This window comes from Felis catus, chromosome A1 (genome assembly GCF_018350175.1).
Source record: "Felis catus isolate Fca126 chromosome A1, F.catus_Fca126_mat1.0, whole genome shotgun sequence".
Lineage (NCBI taxonomy): Eukaryota > Metazoa > Chordata > Mammalia > Carnivora > Felidae > Felis > Felis catus.
In genome coordinates, this window is record NC_058368.1 from 145,330,705 (window position 1) to 145,347,254 (window position 16,550).

The 16,550-nt window shown below is 38.5% G+C and overlaps 1 protein-coding gene across 23 annotated transcripts in view; it reads left to right on the top strand.

The window, feature by feature from the left end:
• The first annotated feature begins 4,642 nt into the window (after positions 1–4,642).
• ATG10 (autophagy related 10) overlaps positions 4,643–16,550 on the top strand; it is a 275,188-nt gene continuing 263,280 nt past the window's right edge. For 5 of the 23 annotated variants that reach the window (XM_019836227.3, XM_019836234.3, XM_006927827.5 and 2 more), the window contains exon 1: positions 11,590–11,836. In XM_019836227.3, the coding sequence (XP_019691786.1) occupies positions 11,747–11,836 (90 nt within the window). In that variant the 5' untranslated portion in view covers positions 11,590–11,746. Of the gene's footprint in view, positions 4,716–9,321; positions 9,428–11,409; positions 11,433–11,519; positions 11,837–11,869; positions 11,889–14,074; positions 14,154–16,550 lie in introns of those variants that run through there. The other 18 variants (XM_045033226.1, XR_006582792.1, XR_006582791.1 and 15 more) reach the window with 11 other exon arrangements.

The window sequence follows — 16,550 nt, forward strand, 5'->3', positions numbered from 1 at the left end:
TTTTTGTTTTTAATTTTATATCTTATCCTTTTACTACATTTATTTAAAGGAAAGTTTTGTCTCTGATAGCTTGACATTGTTAGTTTACTTTTTATCTTCAAGACCCTACTGTTTTTTTTTTTAAGTTTATTTATTTATTTTGAGAGAGAGAGAGAAAGCACGAGCCAAGCAGGGGAGGGGCAAAGACAGAGGGAGAGAGAAGACCCAATTAGGCTTCATGCTGCGAGTGAGGAGCCTGATATAGGGCCAAGCTCACAAACTGTGAGATCATGACCTGAGCTGAAATCAAGAGTCAAACGCTTAACCGACTGATCCACCCTCGTGCCCCATTATTGGTTTTATTTTAATCAAAAACTATTCATATATTGATTATATTTGTAGATTTGGTGATATAAGAAAATTTATTCAAAGTGGATCTAAAATGGTTGAGTATTTCTGAAATTTGCTGATAGTAATTGAAGTATAATTATTGGGTAAAGCTTGCCAATGTCAAAGGAATAATGATTTTACATGTAATATACATATAAGCCACATATTATCTACCTATAATTCATATGTAGTTCTTTTCACAGCTCTTATCATTTGGTACTCAGAATAGCAATCTATCAGCATGCTTTTAGATGTTTCTAAAAGCATCTAAGAAATGTTCCATCTTGCATGCATAAAACATTTAAATTTAGCTTTCATGTGATTCTTAGGTATTATGTTTTCGAATAAGATTATACAGTTCTGTGGTTGTTTTGCTATTAAAACATTCTTAACTGATTTCCATATCAATTGATTCTATGCCTTGCTGTAATGTAAATAACCCCTAAAGATACAGCAAACTAGTGTTTGCTCTTTAGTAAACAGCTCTATCAGTAACTTTTTCAAAGATGTGGGCAGGCTTATCAATATTATCGATGTCAGTGCCTGACAGATTGTGAGCATATCTTTTTTCTCAGGAATCCTTTGGTTGATTTAGCTTTTAACATTCCTCCACCAGATCTACAGAGCCTCATAACATGGTCAGGCTGAGAAGTTTTTTTGCTTATTTGACTGAGATCTTACTAATTAAAAACTCTAAACTCCTTTAAGGCAGGGACACTGCTTGTCTTGTTCTTGTATTTCTATAGCACCTAGCACAGTGCCTGGCATACACTAGATTCTCTGTAAGTTTGTGAAAAGAATGGATAAATGTTAATAGGCTTAACAGTTTCTATTTTCCACAGAGAGAGAGCCAGTATGAATGTAGACCTACAGGGATGATTAATTTTATATGTCATCTTGACTGATCTAAGAGATGCCCAGATAACTGATAAAAATTATTTCTGGGTCGTTCTGTAAGGGTATTTCCAGAAAAGATTAGCATTTGAATCCCTAGACTGCGTAAAAAAGGTCACCCTCATCTATGTGGGTGGGCTTCATACAATCGAGGGCCTGAATAGAACAAAACAGTCAAAGAAGGGTGATGTGCCCTCTCTGCTTGAGCTGGGGCATTCATCTTTATCTTGGTCATCAGCCCTCAGTTCTTGGGCCTTTGGACTCAGACAGGTACTAACATCATTGGTTCTTCTGGTTCTCAGGCTTTGGGTTTGAACTTCAACTACTTCCTGAGCCTCTCGCTGACAGGAGGTAGGTCATTGAACATCTCAGCCTTCATAATCCTGTAAGTCAATCCTTCATAATGATTCTCCTTCTGCATATCTATATGTATCCTATGGGTTCTGCTTCTCTAGAGAACCCTGACTAATACATTCACCCATTTGAAACACGTATCTATCTCTTTGAGCCCTCGACTTTTCTTTAGCCTGGCTCCTTTACCCATAGCCTGCAAGTAATGGTAGTATTATCCTAGCTCCAAAGTGCCATATCCAGATCATTTTACTTTCCTATAAAGCAAAATTTTTCTTGAGTTGGTTCTATACCCACCCATCTGTACCCTTTCTTATGCTCCTCATCACCATCTTTTTCTTAATGGTCCACATTTATTTAGATTTTTGGTACCAGGCTCACTATCTTTCTCTCCAACACAACTCCTGCAGAAATTTCCAGGCCTTCATGAATGACCCATTGACTACTATGGTCTATTCAATGCTTATGGCTTCACTTCCATTCTACTTCAGCAGCCTACCTTTGATTGACCTCAGGGGCCTTGTCCTTACCTGGGACTCACTGATACATACACCTGAAACCTTGCACATCCATCTCTTCTTCTCCACACATGTCCTCCTATTCTGCTGGTCATCTTCTGTCTCCACAAGCCTACTCTCTTAATGACACCATGATAATCTTTTGTCCCTTGATTTCTTTCCTTATTCCAACTCTATTGATGTCCCCTTATCATCATTTCCTTATCATCCTGATCAGACCCCATGGTTCTCACTTCTGCTACTCTTGTACCAGCAGCCTTAATTGATTCTACCCTAATAGATCTCTTCAGCACCCTGCAAGCCTGCAATTCATTCACTCTTCACTCGGCTACTTTTTATACTTCTTCACACAAGCAGGATGAATGGTACTGAAGGAACACAATAAACAAAAAACAATCACACAAAGTGTAGAAAGTAGTACCTCCACAAATGTAGAATCCAGTCTCAGCTAGACCCTCAAATCATATATATTCTTTCTCACCTTCTCTTATTTATTTTAAGACAATTACAAAATTTTACTTGTGTTTTTAAGCCCCTCTCCTCACTTTCAGAAATGGCTCTGCTAATTTCCCATTTCAGAGAATGCAGAAGCTATCAGAAATGAACTTTCCTCAAGTCCTACTCCACTGCACTTCTTCTCTCCTGAATAAAAAAGATGTATGTTTTTATTCCTACCATTACATTGTCTCCTTTGTCCTCCTTCCAGATAATACAGATTAGTACTTGGGATTCAACTTCTTTTTTCCTTAGGCACTGTGGTACCTCAATTGTCTCCTCTTTCCTTTTGGCTCTTGTGCTTGGCTTGCAGACTGGATCAAGTCACACACACTTAAAAGTGAAATACTAAGATACCCTCCCTTGCCTCTGATTCTCTGCTACCGGCCACTCTATCTTTTTTCTTTTCTTCATAGAAAAGCTGGAGTCCTTACTTCCTTGATTCCCTTATTTATTTTTTTAAAGACCCATCCACTTTGTAATCCATCAGAAAGAGACCACTACCATAACATGAAAGCTGCTTTTGCTAAGTTATCAGTGTCTTAATTTCCAAATCCAATAGTCACTTTTCAGTATTTATATTCCTTAATTTCTTTGCTTTTTATTTGATACTGTTAAGCACTCCTTGGAAACTCTCTTCTTGGTTTTATTATCTATTCTTTCTTGTCTTCCTCCTAATTCTCTTAGAATCCTCATGGACTCTCCTACCTGTTTCTAAAGTATTCATGTTCTCTAGGATTCTACCCTCAGAACTTTCTTTTCATGGTATCTAGTCTCCCTTGAATAGTGTGTCTTCTGTGACCATAGCTGTAACTATCAGTGACACTCAAATACTGCTTTGGAGGTGATTTTTTCTAAAAGGGTTAGGATCTAAAATCAGTGTGAAAGGCAGAAATAGAGTTAAAATTACATTAAAAAAATCTCTAGAACACTGTATACATGATTTTGAGTGTGTATACTATCAGTCAAGAAATCGTACACAGCCCCTTTTCCTCTGTTATTGGAACAGAGGTTGTTTCTTGAGTTGAACACCAGATGAAGTTGTTGGCTTGCATTTAGGGTCCATGTTATAAGAAAAGTGTGGGGTTTTTGTTGTTGTTGTTGTTGTTTTTTTTTTTTTTTTTTTTTTTGCCAAACACATATAGCAGAGTTAATATAAGTTAAGTAGATATAGGAGATAACTCCATTATATATATTTTCAGCCCGACCTCTCTATCAAATATCCCCTTTTGGATATACCACCAATCCAGATTGTTTTAGTTAGATTTCTGAGAGCTGAAGATATATGACATACTCATATGCTGCTTAGCAAAGGCACCTATTAGAAGGATATAGTGATGTGGCAGGGCTATAGCTCACATGCAGAGTGTTTTCATCCTCTGGGTTGATGTTCTTATTCCAGGCAGATGTCTTCTAGCATTATACAGCCTCGCTAGAGCCCTAGGCAGCTGCCAGTTGGTGGAATCTCCAAGCCAAGCATCACACAAGCCAGTAACCTCCAGCTAAACAGCTTTATTGAAACTAGTGGAATTCATAAGCATCTAGGAAGGCATTGCAATTCTTTACTGGCCTTTTAAAGTGCTGTAATTCACCCGGTGGCTGTTACATCACCCTACAGACCATCCTCATGAGGCTATCATGACCAATCAGCCAAGTGAAATTTCCTCATTGACCATAATGGACATTTGACTATTGTAAGTAGGGTGTGTGCTGTGTGTATTAAGAACCAATATCAGAGACAAATCTGTATGGCAGTAAGCTTTACCTCCTCTTTATCACACATACCAAACAGCATAAATAATTAAAAGCATCATAATACAAAGCAGTCAAACATTACATCAAAGATGTGGCAACACTACTCAACTGTGGCCTATTTCATTCGACATTTAACATTTGTCCTCTTTCTTTTTGTCATTATTCATGTTTTGTAATATGCCTCTTGACATGTCTTGAGTACATATAGAATAAGGATGCCTTTTTATATCCTTCTACTATCTCTGCCTATGTATTTATTCCATCAGCTCCTTGATTTGAGGAAGACTGAACAATGAAGGGACATTCTCTGTGGCCAACTCTGGGTTGCAGAAGGTAAGAAATTATACATTTGGAATGTCACATTATCGTCTTTTGCTGGTCACCACCTTTTGGCTTTTTGTCCCTTTAAATTTGACCTTTTTGCCTCTAGTGTTATTTCCTTTACAGAACAACAGGATATAATTTATATCAATAACATTCTTTTCTTTGTGCCATATATATATGTTCAGTAAAGTTAATATCATTTGCTTCCATCTAAAAATCACAGACATCAATTTTAATTTTTTTATTGGAGGTAGCATTCTTTATTTTTATTATAAAAAGTAACACATTGATGACACATTATTTTTTCTAAATCTGAAATACCAAAAAGGTATGATGAAGAAAAATCATTCATAATTCCCTTACCTAGGGATGGCCATTGTTAATTTTTGGTTGTAACCTTTTATCATTTTTCTATAGGACTATAAATGAAGTTATACTTTAACATATTGTTTTGTACCTGGCCTTCTTTCTATGTTAGAAAACATGATTATATTAATTATTGTATTATTCTATTACTCTTATGTATCAATCTCGTAAGTTTGAAAATGTATATCTTTTTGTTCTTCACACTCCTGCAAAGGTGGAATTATTGCTAATTCCATTTTGTAGAACATAGATCCTAAGGTTCAGAGAGGATAAGTGACTGCTCGAAATCTACATACCAAGTGAGTGCAGAAATAAAGCTTGCTCTATGACTTCTTGATGCCACATTGGTACCCTTTCCACAGTGTGTCTGTCATCTCTCTAATAAGATAATGCAGATGAAGGGGCCGAGGAAACACACATTACTGTTATTTATTTTAAGAGGCAGTCTAAAGAGAATTATTGCCTTGGGAGCAACTTCTGATTTGGTCTGAATCTAGGGCAGCTTCGTGAATTAAAACTGCACAAAGGCTTCCAGGGCTGCAGGCTGAACTTGTCTTAATGCAAAACATCATTATAACACACCAATATATCAATATGCAATTGAATACTACAATCAGAATAAATTCCTGATCTGTAAACATAGCCATAGAACATTAAAAGAAACAGGTCATTATTGAACCAGGACATTCAAGTCCTTGTGAGCAAAAAGGCAGACCCTATGTAAGTATATTGATCTTGTCTCATTACCCTCCTGGTATGTTCTTTGCTGGGTGATGTGTGGAAAGTCTAGCAAGGGAGAATATCTTGCTGTGTAGTTCAAAGGGATCTAACCTATGGCCTAGAAGGTAGAGGGAATTTGAACCAAAAATTCTGAAGAATTTGAGATTTTGTAGTTGCTTCTTTATTCTCTACCCATTGCTTTACAAATCAATGCATTCTGGATACAGGGTGCTGCAAATACTGTGTTTGAATCTTTTTTTCCCCACGTATTCTAAAGGTGTGGCACATTCATGGTTTGCTACTTATCTACTTTCTCATTTCTTTCTTCTTCTTCTTTGTAAGTTTATTTATTTATTTTGAGAGAGAGAGAGAGAGAGTGAGTACCGGAGAGTCCGAAGGAGAGGGAAAGAGAGAATCCCAAGCAGGTTCTGCACTGTCAGCATGGAGCTCCAAGGCAGGACTCAATCCTATCTCAAACCTTGAGATCATGATCTGAGCCAAAATCAAGAGCAGGATGCTTAACTGACTGAGCCACCCAGGCGCCCCTCATTTATTTCTTCTTGGGCCTCATATTATCTTGGTCAAGGTTTTGGTTTGCTTGGGCAGCTGCCCTGTTATGGACTCTGGACTGCTTTTCCCTTCAAAGTTACTGAGCATTTCAGTGAGACTTGGGACTGAAAGTGTACAGTAAGAATTTATTCCTATGGGGTTCGTAGGTACAAATTGCTAGGCCTCTATTAAAATATAACATTTAGAGAAAGATAAAATCATGCCTTTCATGCAGATATAAAAACGAATATATGTTAAAGAATTCATTTTACTCATATGATATCAGGGAACCAGGTAAAATGGGATAGAACTGATTTTTCCATGAGTAACATGGGGGAATCAATTAAAATCACTACCAGACAGGACAGAAGTTATGTATCTATCTATATCTATATAACCTACAATTTACAAAGAACAGCAAAATTGCTTACAGACAATGAACAAGGCTAGAATCTGATAACCCAGAAGGATATGCTAGAGATATGCAGAGTTTTTTCTGACCCCCTCCCCAAATAAAAGAACAAAGGGCGTTGTCAACCAATTTCAGTGGGAAAAAACCAGCAACCTGAGTAATATCAGATTACCGCCAGAGTGACTCTTTTAGAACTCTGAATTCCTCTGACAAATTTGAAACAAATGTATAGTTCCGAAATGTCCTCAAGTGTTTTGAAAGATAGAAATGTCCAAATAAGAATATTATAAAACAAAGACAGACAAATAACAAAATGCACTACAGTATTCCAACCTTTGTTCAGACAGTTCAAATTGGCTTATTTCCTGAAATGTGTTATATATACCTTTCATAATACAAACTAGACCCTCAAAGATAAGATCCTCAAAATGCGAGCACAGCTATCCAATCCTACTGCTATCCATTGTTAGCTGTAGTACCTTGTTGCTGTGATTCTGTGTTAACTTTATGCTTTGCTATCGTCAAGACTTTTACAACTAATTTTCAGTAACCTTCAGAAATTTTCTAAGAAAGTTTTCTTAGGAAACACAGATATAATTACAGATTGTCATTAAAAAAAATGACAATTTTCCATTGCTATTTCCATACAAATGATTGAATCCATGAGTGTCATGCCACAGTCCCCAACTTTAGGTACTCTGAGTACATATGCCTACTACTAAAAATCAAATGAAACATACAGTAACTTAAGTTCAGCAACAAAAGTTTCTCTAAATTAGAATATGAAATAAGGCAAGCCCTAAGCTAAGGAATGTCATCAGTACAGAATTATAGTCAAAGAACACAATTTGTATTTCTATACTGAGCCCAAAATATATGTCTACCAGGTATTTACCCAAGAGAAATGAAAATATATGTCCACAAAAATACTTGTACATGATTATTTATAGCAGCTTTATTTATAATAGCCAGAAGCTGAAAACAACCTAAATGTCCTTCCCAGATGACTAGATATACAAACTGTGGTATAGTCATGCAGTGGAATACTGATTAGTAATAAAAAAGAACTGATTACTGATAAATGCATCAATGAATCTCAGATAGATGCCAAGTAAGAGAAGCCAGACACATAGGTACTGTATGTACTGTATGATACCATTTGCTAGAATTGGCAAAACTAGAGTGACTAATCTAGAGGAAATGAGTGGTTACTAAGGCTTTGAGAGTCAAGGAAGTGATTAACTGCAAAGGAGTAGTAGTTCACTCTTTGGGATGATGAAAGTGTTCTATATTTTTATTGTAGTAATGGTTACATAGATGTATCTGTTTGTCAAAATGTACTAACCTGTAGAGTTAAAATGGGAGCATTTTATTTTATATAAATTACATTCAAAAAGGTTGATAATAAAAATAAAACACAGATCCCCCCAAGTATGTATGTGCTGTGGGTATACAAAAGGTAACAAATAAGAAGTGGCATGATGGGCAGTTTGAATCACCCTGCTGTAATTATTATCAATTCTCTGAAACCCCATTCTTTAATATTGACTATTGCGGTTTTTTTCAGTATCATTAAAAAAAATTAATAGACTATTTCTTAGAAAATATTGTTTACAGAAAACTGAGCAGATAATACAGAATTCTTATGTATGCCAGTCACAGTTTCCCCTTTTATTAACATCTTGCATTAGTGTGGTACATATGTTATAACTGATGAACCAATATTGATAGATTGTTGTTAACTAAAGTCCATAGTTTATATTAGAATTCTTTGTGTTGTATAGATTTATAGGTTTTGACAAAAGCATAATGTCATATATCCACCATTAGTGTCAAAATGATAATTTTGTTGTCCTAAAAATGCTGTATGCTCCACATATTCATCCCTTCTGTTTTTGCCCTCTTCCCCCAAACTCTGGCAAACACTGATCTTTTTACTGTCTCTATAGTTTCGCCAACTACAGTTTTTTTTCTCTCACTCTTTTGGGTAAGTGCTATGTACACACAGGTTTATGTTTCTTATCTCTGCCATCCAATCAGATTACCTCTCCTAACTCTTTCTTTTATATAATTTATCTTTTCCTGAGGACCTCCTGGAGGGTGGTGGAAGAGATCTGCCTACTACACGCGGTGGCAGAGAGAGCTATTCTCCCCAGTATCCATTCTGCCCTTCTTTCTTCTAATAATAAAACAATCTCACTCTGTCAAGCTTTGACTGAGCCCTTGGCTACCTAGCGAGAGACTGCATTTTCTACCTTCCTTGTATCTTGGTGTGGCCTGTGGGATATGAGCCGAAAGACTATGTACAAGTGATATGATTGTACTTTCTTATAAGATTGAGAAAATAAGACATTTCCCATGCAATTTTATACTTGTGTCTCATTCTTGGGCCATACTACCTTAAGGATATTGTGAATTAATATTACAAGATAATTCCCATAATGTGAAAGGCACAATTATACTGCATTGTAATTTTTGGTAATAAAAATATTCATTGGTTAAAGGAAAACGCTAAATGCAAAGCTTCGATAAACTTATTTTGAATTTTTTTTTTTTTTTACTTTACAGTGTCTCAATAAAACAAAACAAATAAAAAGCCAGAAGGCTTAACTTCTATGAGGCCCTGTGGGAAACATGGGTTTAAAATGTAGTGGACAACCAGAAGCCTGTGAAGGTAAGTAAAGGAAGGTCAAGGGAGCCGGAGGAGATTCAGGGGATTGTAGTTTTATGGAAGCTAAGGGAAACAAGACTTTCTAGATGTGATCAACATGTCCAAATGAAGTGGAGAAATCCAATGAAATAAGGAATGAAAGGGATTTGATCATTAGTCTCAGTTTTCATGTCTATAAAATGGGTATCTTCGTGTAGTTATCATACAGTTAACTATGTTTCTGGTTTATGGAGGGTTCTCAATGAATTTTAGTTTCCTTCTCTTTGTGATTAATTCATTGTTTTATTCAGCAAATACTTATTACTAGTGAGGAACTCTGTTAGAGGCTGGCTATGCAATGACACACTCCACCCTAAAGCACTCTGTAGTGTTGTAGGGTAAACACAAACAGGCCAGTACTATTCCTTGCCAAGAGTGATAAGATGAAACGAAGTATATCAAAGTTAGCTGATTTACTTTGCTTTGTGTTTTTGTTTTTGGCAGATGAACTATGAAACTTAAAAACATGTCAAATGCAGGAGCGCATGGGTGGCTCAGTTGGTTATGTGTCCATCTTGTGATTTTGGCTCAGGTTGTGATCTCACGGGCAGGGGATCGAGCACCAAGTGGGGCTCCCATCTGAGCGTGGAACTTGATTAAGATTCTCTCTTTCCTTCTCCCTCTGCCTTTCCCCGCTCTTGTGCACCCACTCTCTCTCTCAAAATAAATAAATAAACACTTAAAAGTAGTCTAAAAAATCTCAAATGCATAATTTTTTAACATGGTATTGTTGATGCATGAAAGTGTGTCTAGATTATTGAATACAGTGCCAAGCAATGCATTCTTATTTTTGTATGTGAAAGTTTTATGTTTTTCAAATAACTGCTTAAAGCTGAAGGAGACACCCATCCACTAAAGTTCTCACTCAGAACTCACTGCCCTATACTTAAAAAAAAAAAAAAAAAAAAAAAAAGCCAGTGAATACTTTTAATTGGCAGCTATCTTATTCATTTATATCCACAGTTGCTCAAGTATGTTAGGAAATTCATTTATGAGCGGTATCTTTTTTTTTTTTGGCAGTATCTTTTTTTACATTGAGTTTTATTTTACATATAGTAAAATCTATCCCATTTATGCGTTTTGGCAAACAAAACAGCAGGTGTAATCACCAACACAATTAAGGTATAGAACAGTTCCATTACCCCCCAAAATTTCCTCAAGCTTTTTTAGTCAACTCCTTTTCCTGATCGCTATTGATGGGTGTTCTGTCCCTTTTTAAGAACTTTTTATTTTGAAATGATTATAGAGTAACAAGAAACTGCAAAAATAGTACAGAATCTCATGTACCTATCACCTAGCTTTCTCCAATGGTGATATCTTACATAACTGTGGTACAAGATCATAACCATTCCCTGTACGTTTGAAGGCAGGTTTTCCTTTCACTTCTTTGCCTGTATTTACTCTCTTCTTTTCACACGAATTTAATTCTGTTGTGTTAAAAGGAGCAGATGCTAGTTTTCCCTCACATGTCTTCTGTTGCATTTTCAGTATTTCAGTTCGATCACCCCTGTTACTCCTACATCTTTCTGTGGTCTTTTCTTTATCCCACCGTCCCCAACCCCCAATTTAATTCTGCTGCTAGATTTTTTTTTTTCCCTGAGATATGTATCACAGATGGAACTATTGTCAATTTTCGAATTGCTAACTTCTACTTTGGTCTTCCGTTTTAAAGGAGGTAGTCCTGCCTGTGCTTAATTGTGGCGCTTACAGTAGTTTTACACTGTGTGTATGTATGTTAGGGTGTTAGCCGGTTTGATTCCCCAACCTCCGTGAAGGTTCTTGCTCGACCCTTTCTCCATTAGTTACCCTTTTATTTTCCAGATATTTGACTATTTGTTGGAAGAAGGGGTGGAACGACCCTTAAAACATTGGCACCCGTCTCTCAGGTTTGGGTTTGCCTGCCGCGCCTCCCCAGTGGGCAGCCTCTGTGGACGCGGAGCGCAAAGCAGCCGTTCGGTTCCCCCAGCCGGTGAGATGAGGGGCGGGGCCTCGGCTCCAGTGGCAGTGGGCAACCGGGAGGTCACGCCCCCCGGCCCGGGCCCTGCGCGCGCGGCTGGCGACGTCAGGCACGGGCGCGAGCTTGGCCCCATGGTGCGCGGGAGGTGCTGGTGCGCATGCTCTGACTCGGCCGCCTCGGTGGCGCTGGCCGAGGGAGGGTTGGGCCTTTCTTTTGGTGTTCCTCTGTGCGCGTGGGCTCTGCTCGTCTGTTACGGTCTCCGTAGCCCTCGGGAGCCCATTATTCTCTTCCTTGAGGCCGCCGGTTGGGCGGCAGCGGGCAGAGCGATGGGTACCTCACCCCGGCTCCCCTCCCCCATGCCCGTTGCCCCGCCCGCCCTGGGCTGGGCGACGGGGTCAGGGGCCGAGCGGAGCTGGGTGAGTATTCCCACAGCATTTGGCTGGCCGCCTCTTCCCGGCTCTGCTTACCGTAGGGTCCTCATCGTACTCTGGGATGGGGTGGAAGGGTGGGTGCGGGTGGGCGGCTAACAGCCCAGCCCTGAACAAAAGACTGGGAAGCGGGGCGCTTGCTGGTGAAATGCAGGCCGCGTCCCAGCGGTGGTGGGACGAGCTTCTGTTTGGGCGTGGGGAGTCGCAGTGGGAAGGAGGGGGCGCACCCAGTGTGACCTGCCCTCTTTGGCCACTACAGAGCCCTCACGGACAACGTGGGTGGTTACTACCATGTGTTTAAGCCTGCGCGGGGATAGCAAGCCTTTGTCCGTGTGACCTTGAAACAAAGGGTCTTAAATTACCAGTGATTTCAATGCCCAAGTTCCCCGTAACTTGAAGGGGTTTCATATTCATTAAGGATCAGGAGGAATAAGTTAATATTTATAGCCAACAATTTTTCTTTTCCCAAATTATCTGCTTATATTATCAAATCATGAACGGGGTAGTTAACTGGTTTATAGATACACGTTTATGATGGCAAAAATTATAAACACCTAGCAAAAGCAAAAGGATAGCTCAGAATGAAACCTTGTCTAAGATGCCCACCTGAGGATGAATTAATTATCTAGCGGACTATACCGTTGTTTGACCGTTATTGATTAGGGCCCAGGCTCAGCAGTTACTTTTTTTTTTTTTTTGTCTGATGGAGATGCAAATTATTTTTGACTGGTAGAAAAAGTACTCCTGAAGGTTGTGATTTTATTGCCCTATTTCCAAGATTTTTATAATTTTTCCCATTCAGCTCGCTCCTTCATCAGGAGTTCAATAAATCTTTGCCACAGGCTCACTTTGTGTGAATCATGTTTATAACTTTAAAAAGTTAAAATTTAATAGTGGCCTCACTCTTTTTTAAATTTAAATTTTATTTTTTAATGTTTTTATTTTTGTGAGAGACAGTGCGAGTGAGGGAGAGGCAGACAGGGAGAGCAAGAGCAAGGGAGACACAGAATCTGAAGCAGGCTCCAGACTCTGAGTGGTCAGCACCCAGCCTGTGATGGGGCCCTAATGTGAACCTTGAGATGACCTGAGCCAAAGGTGGAGGCTTAACCAACTGAGCCACCCAGGCGCCTCAACAGTGGCCTCACTCTTTAGTGACAAAAGCTTAAGTTTATACTTTCAGAAAAACATAGTCCCTCAACAACATTATTGGACCCCAAGTAGAATCCTTACTTCTTGCTTCTGAAGAGTTGAATATGGACTAAAGGAAACATTTACAAAATGAAAATTTGATCTAAAAAGAAATGTTGAATATTGAGAAATGCAAATTAAGGGATTGCAATTCAAGAATTAAACATTGTTACTGATATTTTAATTGAGGAAGTTAGTGGAAACAGTTTCTGGTTCTACCCTGGTTTCATTTGGATATAGGTAGACTTACAGGATTGTTTCTCCTTACATTCTTCTCCCTTTGCCAGTTCCTTTCCCCGTTTATTTAGGATTAAATGAGACACTGCTACATGATGAGGCAATCAAGATGGCCATAACGTTTTATGACAAATTCTAAATTGATAGCAGGTCTTAATGCTTATACATTTCTGAGAAAGATAAGCAACTCTTTAAGGAAAATATGTCTGCTTTATATAAGTACATTGTTCGAGTCTGAGTTTGATTTGATTCTTAATATCTTTGAAGCCTAGAGATGTTTGGGACCCTAGAGGCAGTGTTTGAATCATAAACACAGTCAGGAACTATAACAACAACAAAGTGCCATAGAGATTATTTAGTAATTATGTGTTGAAAACAAATGTCTTCAGGGGCCAAGCAGGCTGGGTATAAAAGGATTGGAAAGTAGGGGAATGGAGAATAAATCCTACCTAAAAGCATCCAGAATAGGGAAAGGTTGCTGAAAACTGTAAAACCAGAGGTACCTCTAAAGAGCTTGGTACTTCAGTCCTTGAAGTGCTGATCTTATAGGCTTGCAGAACCAAGGAACATACTAATACAAGTTTATCTTTGAGATTAGGGTTGTCTCATATCACTGTCATGTAATAGCCTTCAGAGAAAACTTTTAAAATAATCTCTATGGTAGCTCAAGAACCTACAGTGGTTTCTTATTGCTCACTGTTTTAAATGGAATTTCTTCATAGAATTTTGGAGTTATCTGTAAACTGCTTTCCTTCCTTTCCTCCCTCCCCCCCACTCCCCTACTGCCTGACCTTCCTATAGACTAAGTTCTCAGCTTCATGGTGGTCAAAGGAAAGAAAGAAGCATACCATTTCTCAGGAAAAACACAGCTTTCTTAGAGGTAAATATTTATTGACAGAAATGCAGGTTGTGATCTCAGATTTCAAAAATATGCTAAGAAACACTATGGTTAGTTTTCTAGACTTCGTTAAAATTTTTTTTTCAAGTTTATTTATGTATTTTGAGAGGTAGGGGAGGGGAAGAGGCAAAAGGAGAGAGAGAGAGAGAGAGAGAGAGAATCCCAAGCAGACTCTGCACTGTCCGTGAAGAGCCCACTGCAGGGCTCAAACTCACCAGCTATGAGATCATGACCTGAGCTGAAGTTTGATGCTTAACTGACTGAACGACCCAGGCACCTCAAGGCTTTGTTTACTTTTAACCCACTTCCTAGTGTTTCTTAATGGGGGCTCATCTGGCATTTTTATGGAGCTGCCTCATACCTTGTAGATGCTCTTTGTATCTGTTCCCTGAGCATTAAATTGCAATAGCAAACTACACACCCTCCTATTTGTGACAACTATGTTCTCACTCATTTCCAAACAACTTCTTTGAGAATGGTCCCTCCCAATGTTGGGAACCATTGGACCATATCAGCCTATGCTTTACCCAATCTATGCACATGTATTGGCACTTTATTTTTAAAACTTAGCAAACTTTTCAGGCCCTTTGTTGAAGAGCTCTTCCATTTCTTTGACATGACTTTGTCTCTACTTGGTAAGCCCTCATTCATGTATCAAAATTCAATTCTTCAAGAACTGGATTCAAGTCTTCTAGACTCCTTCTTTTAGAGTCTTTGATTTTCCCAGGAAACATTTGACATTCCTTTCTATGAGGACACACACAGCAAAGTGCTGGGATATTGCAGGTGCCAGGTGAATGAGTGAAAGCTTGTGGAAGTAAGAAGGTATGCTAATCTAGTTTTTTGTTTTATTTTGGGAGAGAGAGAGCCCATGCAAGTGGGGGAGAGGCAGAGAGAGAGGGAGTAAGAGAGAATCTCAAGCAGGCTCTGCAGTGTTAACACAGAGCTTCACATGGGGTCAAACTCATGAACCTTCCGTGAGATCATGACCCAAGACAAAATTGATAGATGCTTAACCAACTGAGCCACATAGTGCCCCTCTAGTTTTTTTTATTTTTATTTTTTTTTAATTATTTTGAGAGAAAGAGCGTTTGAATGAGCATGCGTGAGCGGGGGCGGGGCAGACAGAGAGAGGTAGAGAGAGAATCCCAAGCAAGCTCCACACTGTCTAGTAGCCCATGCAGGGCTCCATCTCACTAAGTGTGAGATCATGATCTGAGCCGAAATCAAGAGTTGGTCATTTAATTGACTGAGCCACCCAGCTACCCCATCTAGTTTTTAATGAAGACTTTGTGAAGAAAAAGGGAATATTTCTTTCATTAAAAAATGTTGAACACTAATTCTTTTCTTTTTAAGAGAGAGAGAATCCCAAATAGACTCAATGCTCACTGTGGAGCCCCACATGGAGCTCCATCCCGTGACACTGGGATCATGACCTGAATGGAAAGAAATCAAGAGTCAGATGCTCAACCAATTGAGCCACACAGGTGCCCCACCAATTATTTTTTTAATGGCACTTGGTAGTATATTTTAAAAATATATGGCTTTATCATCTATTTTCAGAATAGCAGAGTCTGTAGTTTCTGATACAGACTTTTTCTGTATCTTCTTATTTGTGGAATAACTTTGGTCAAACTCATATACCATTAGTTCCTGGTTCTGGCCTAATTAGCATACATGCAGACAAGTTAGTCTCTACAAGTCCCACTCAGTATTCAAAAGCACAAAGAGCTCAAATCATCACCAATGGTGGATCAATTTCTCTTGTGTGCTTACAGAAAAGTCTTGTTTTATATAAAAATATGATAATCTTATAAAATGACACTGGTATCAGAAAGATTAGATGTCATATAAATCTGTTGTTTGAACGGGAAAAGACCAATTGGTGAATAAACTTGAAAGTAGAAGAAGGGTACAATAGGTAGAGATATATAAAATAAATTCATTTAAATTTTTAATTTTCTTTTCTTCATTGCAACTTTTATTTGTTTACAGTGTGCCTGACTGTGTTATAGGTGCTAAGATGCAAACTTGTAAGTCAGAAATTTTCAGATGTTTAGACATTGCTCTATCGACTTTTGGTGTTCCTTGCTGTGGAGGAGATGGCTGAGGCTACTTTAATTTTGTTCCTGTGTAGATAAACTCTTTTTTCCACATCTTTGTTTTATTTATTTATTTATTTATTTAGTTAGTTAGTTATTTTAATGTTTATTTATTTTTGAGAGACAGAGACAGAATGTGAGTGGGTTCGGGGCAGAGAGAGAGGGAGACACAGAATCCTAAGCAGGCTCCAGGCTCTGAGCTGTCAGCACAGAACCCGACGCGGGGCTCGAACCCACGAGTTGTGAGATCATGACCTGAGCCAAAGTCGGAAGCTGA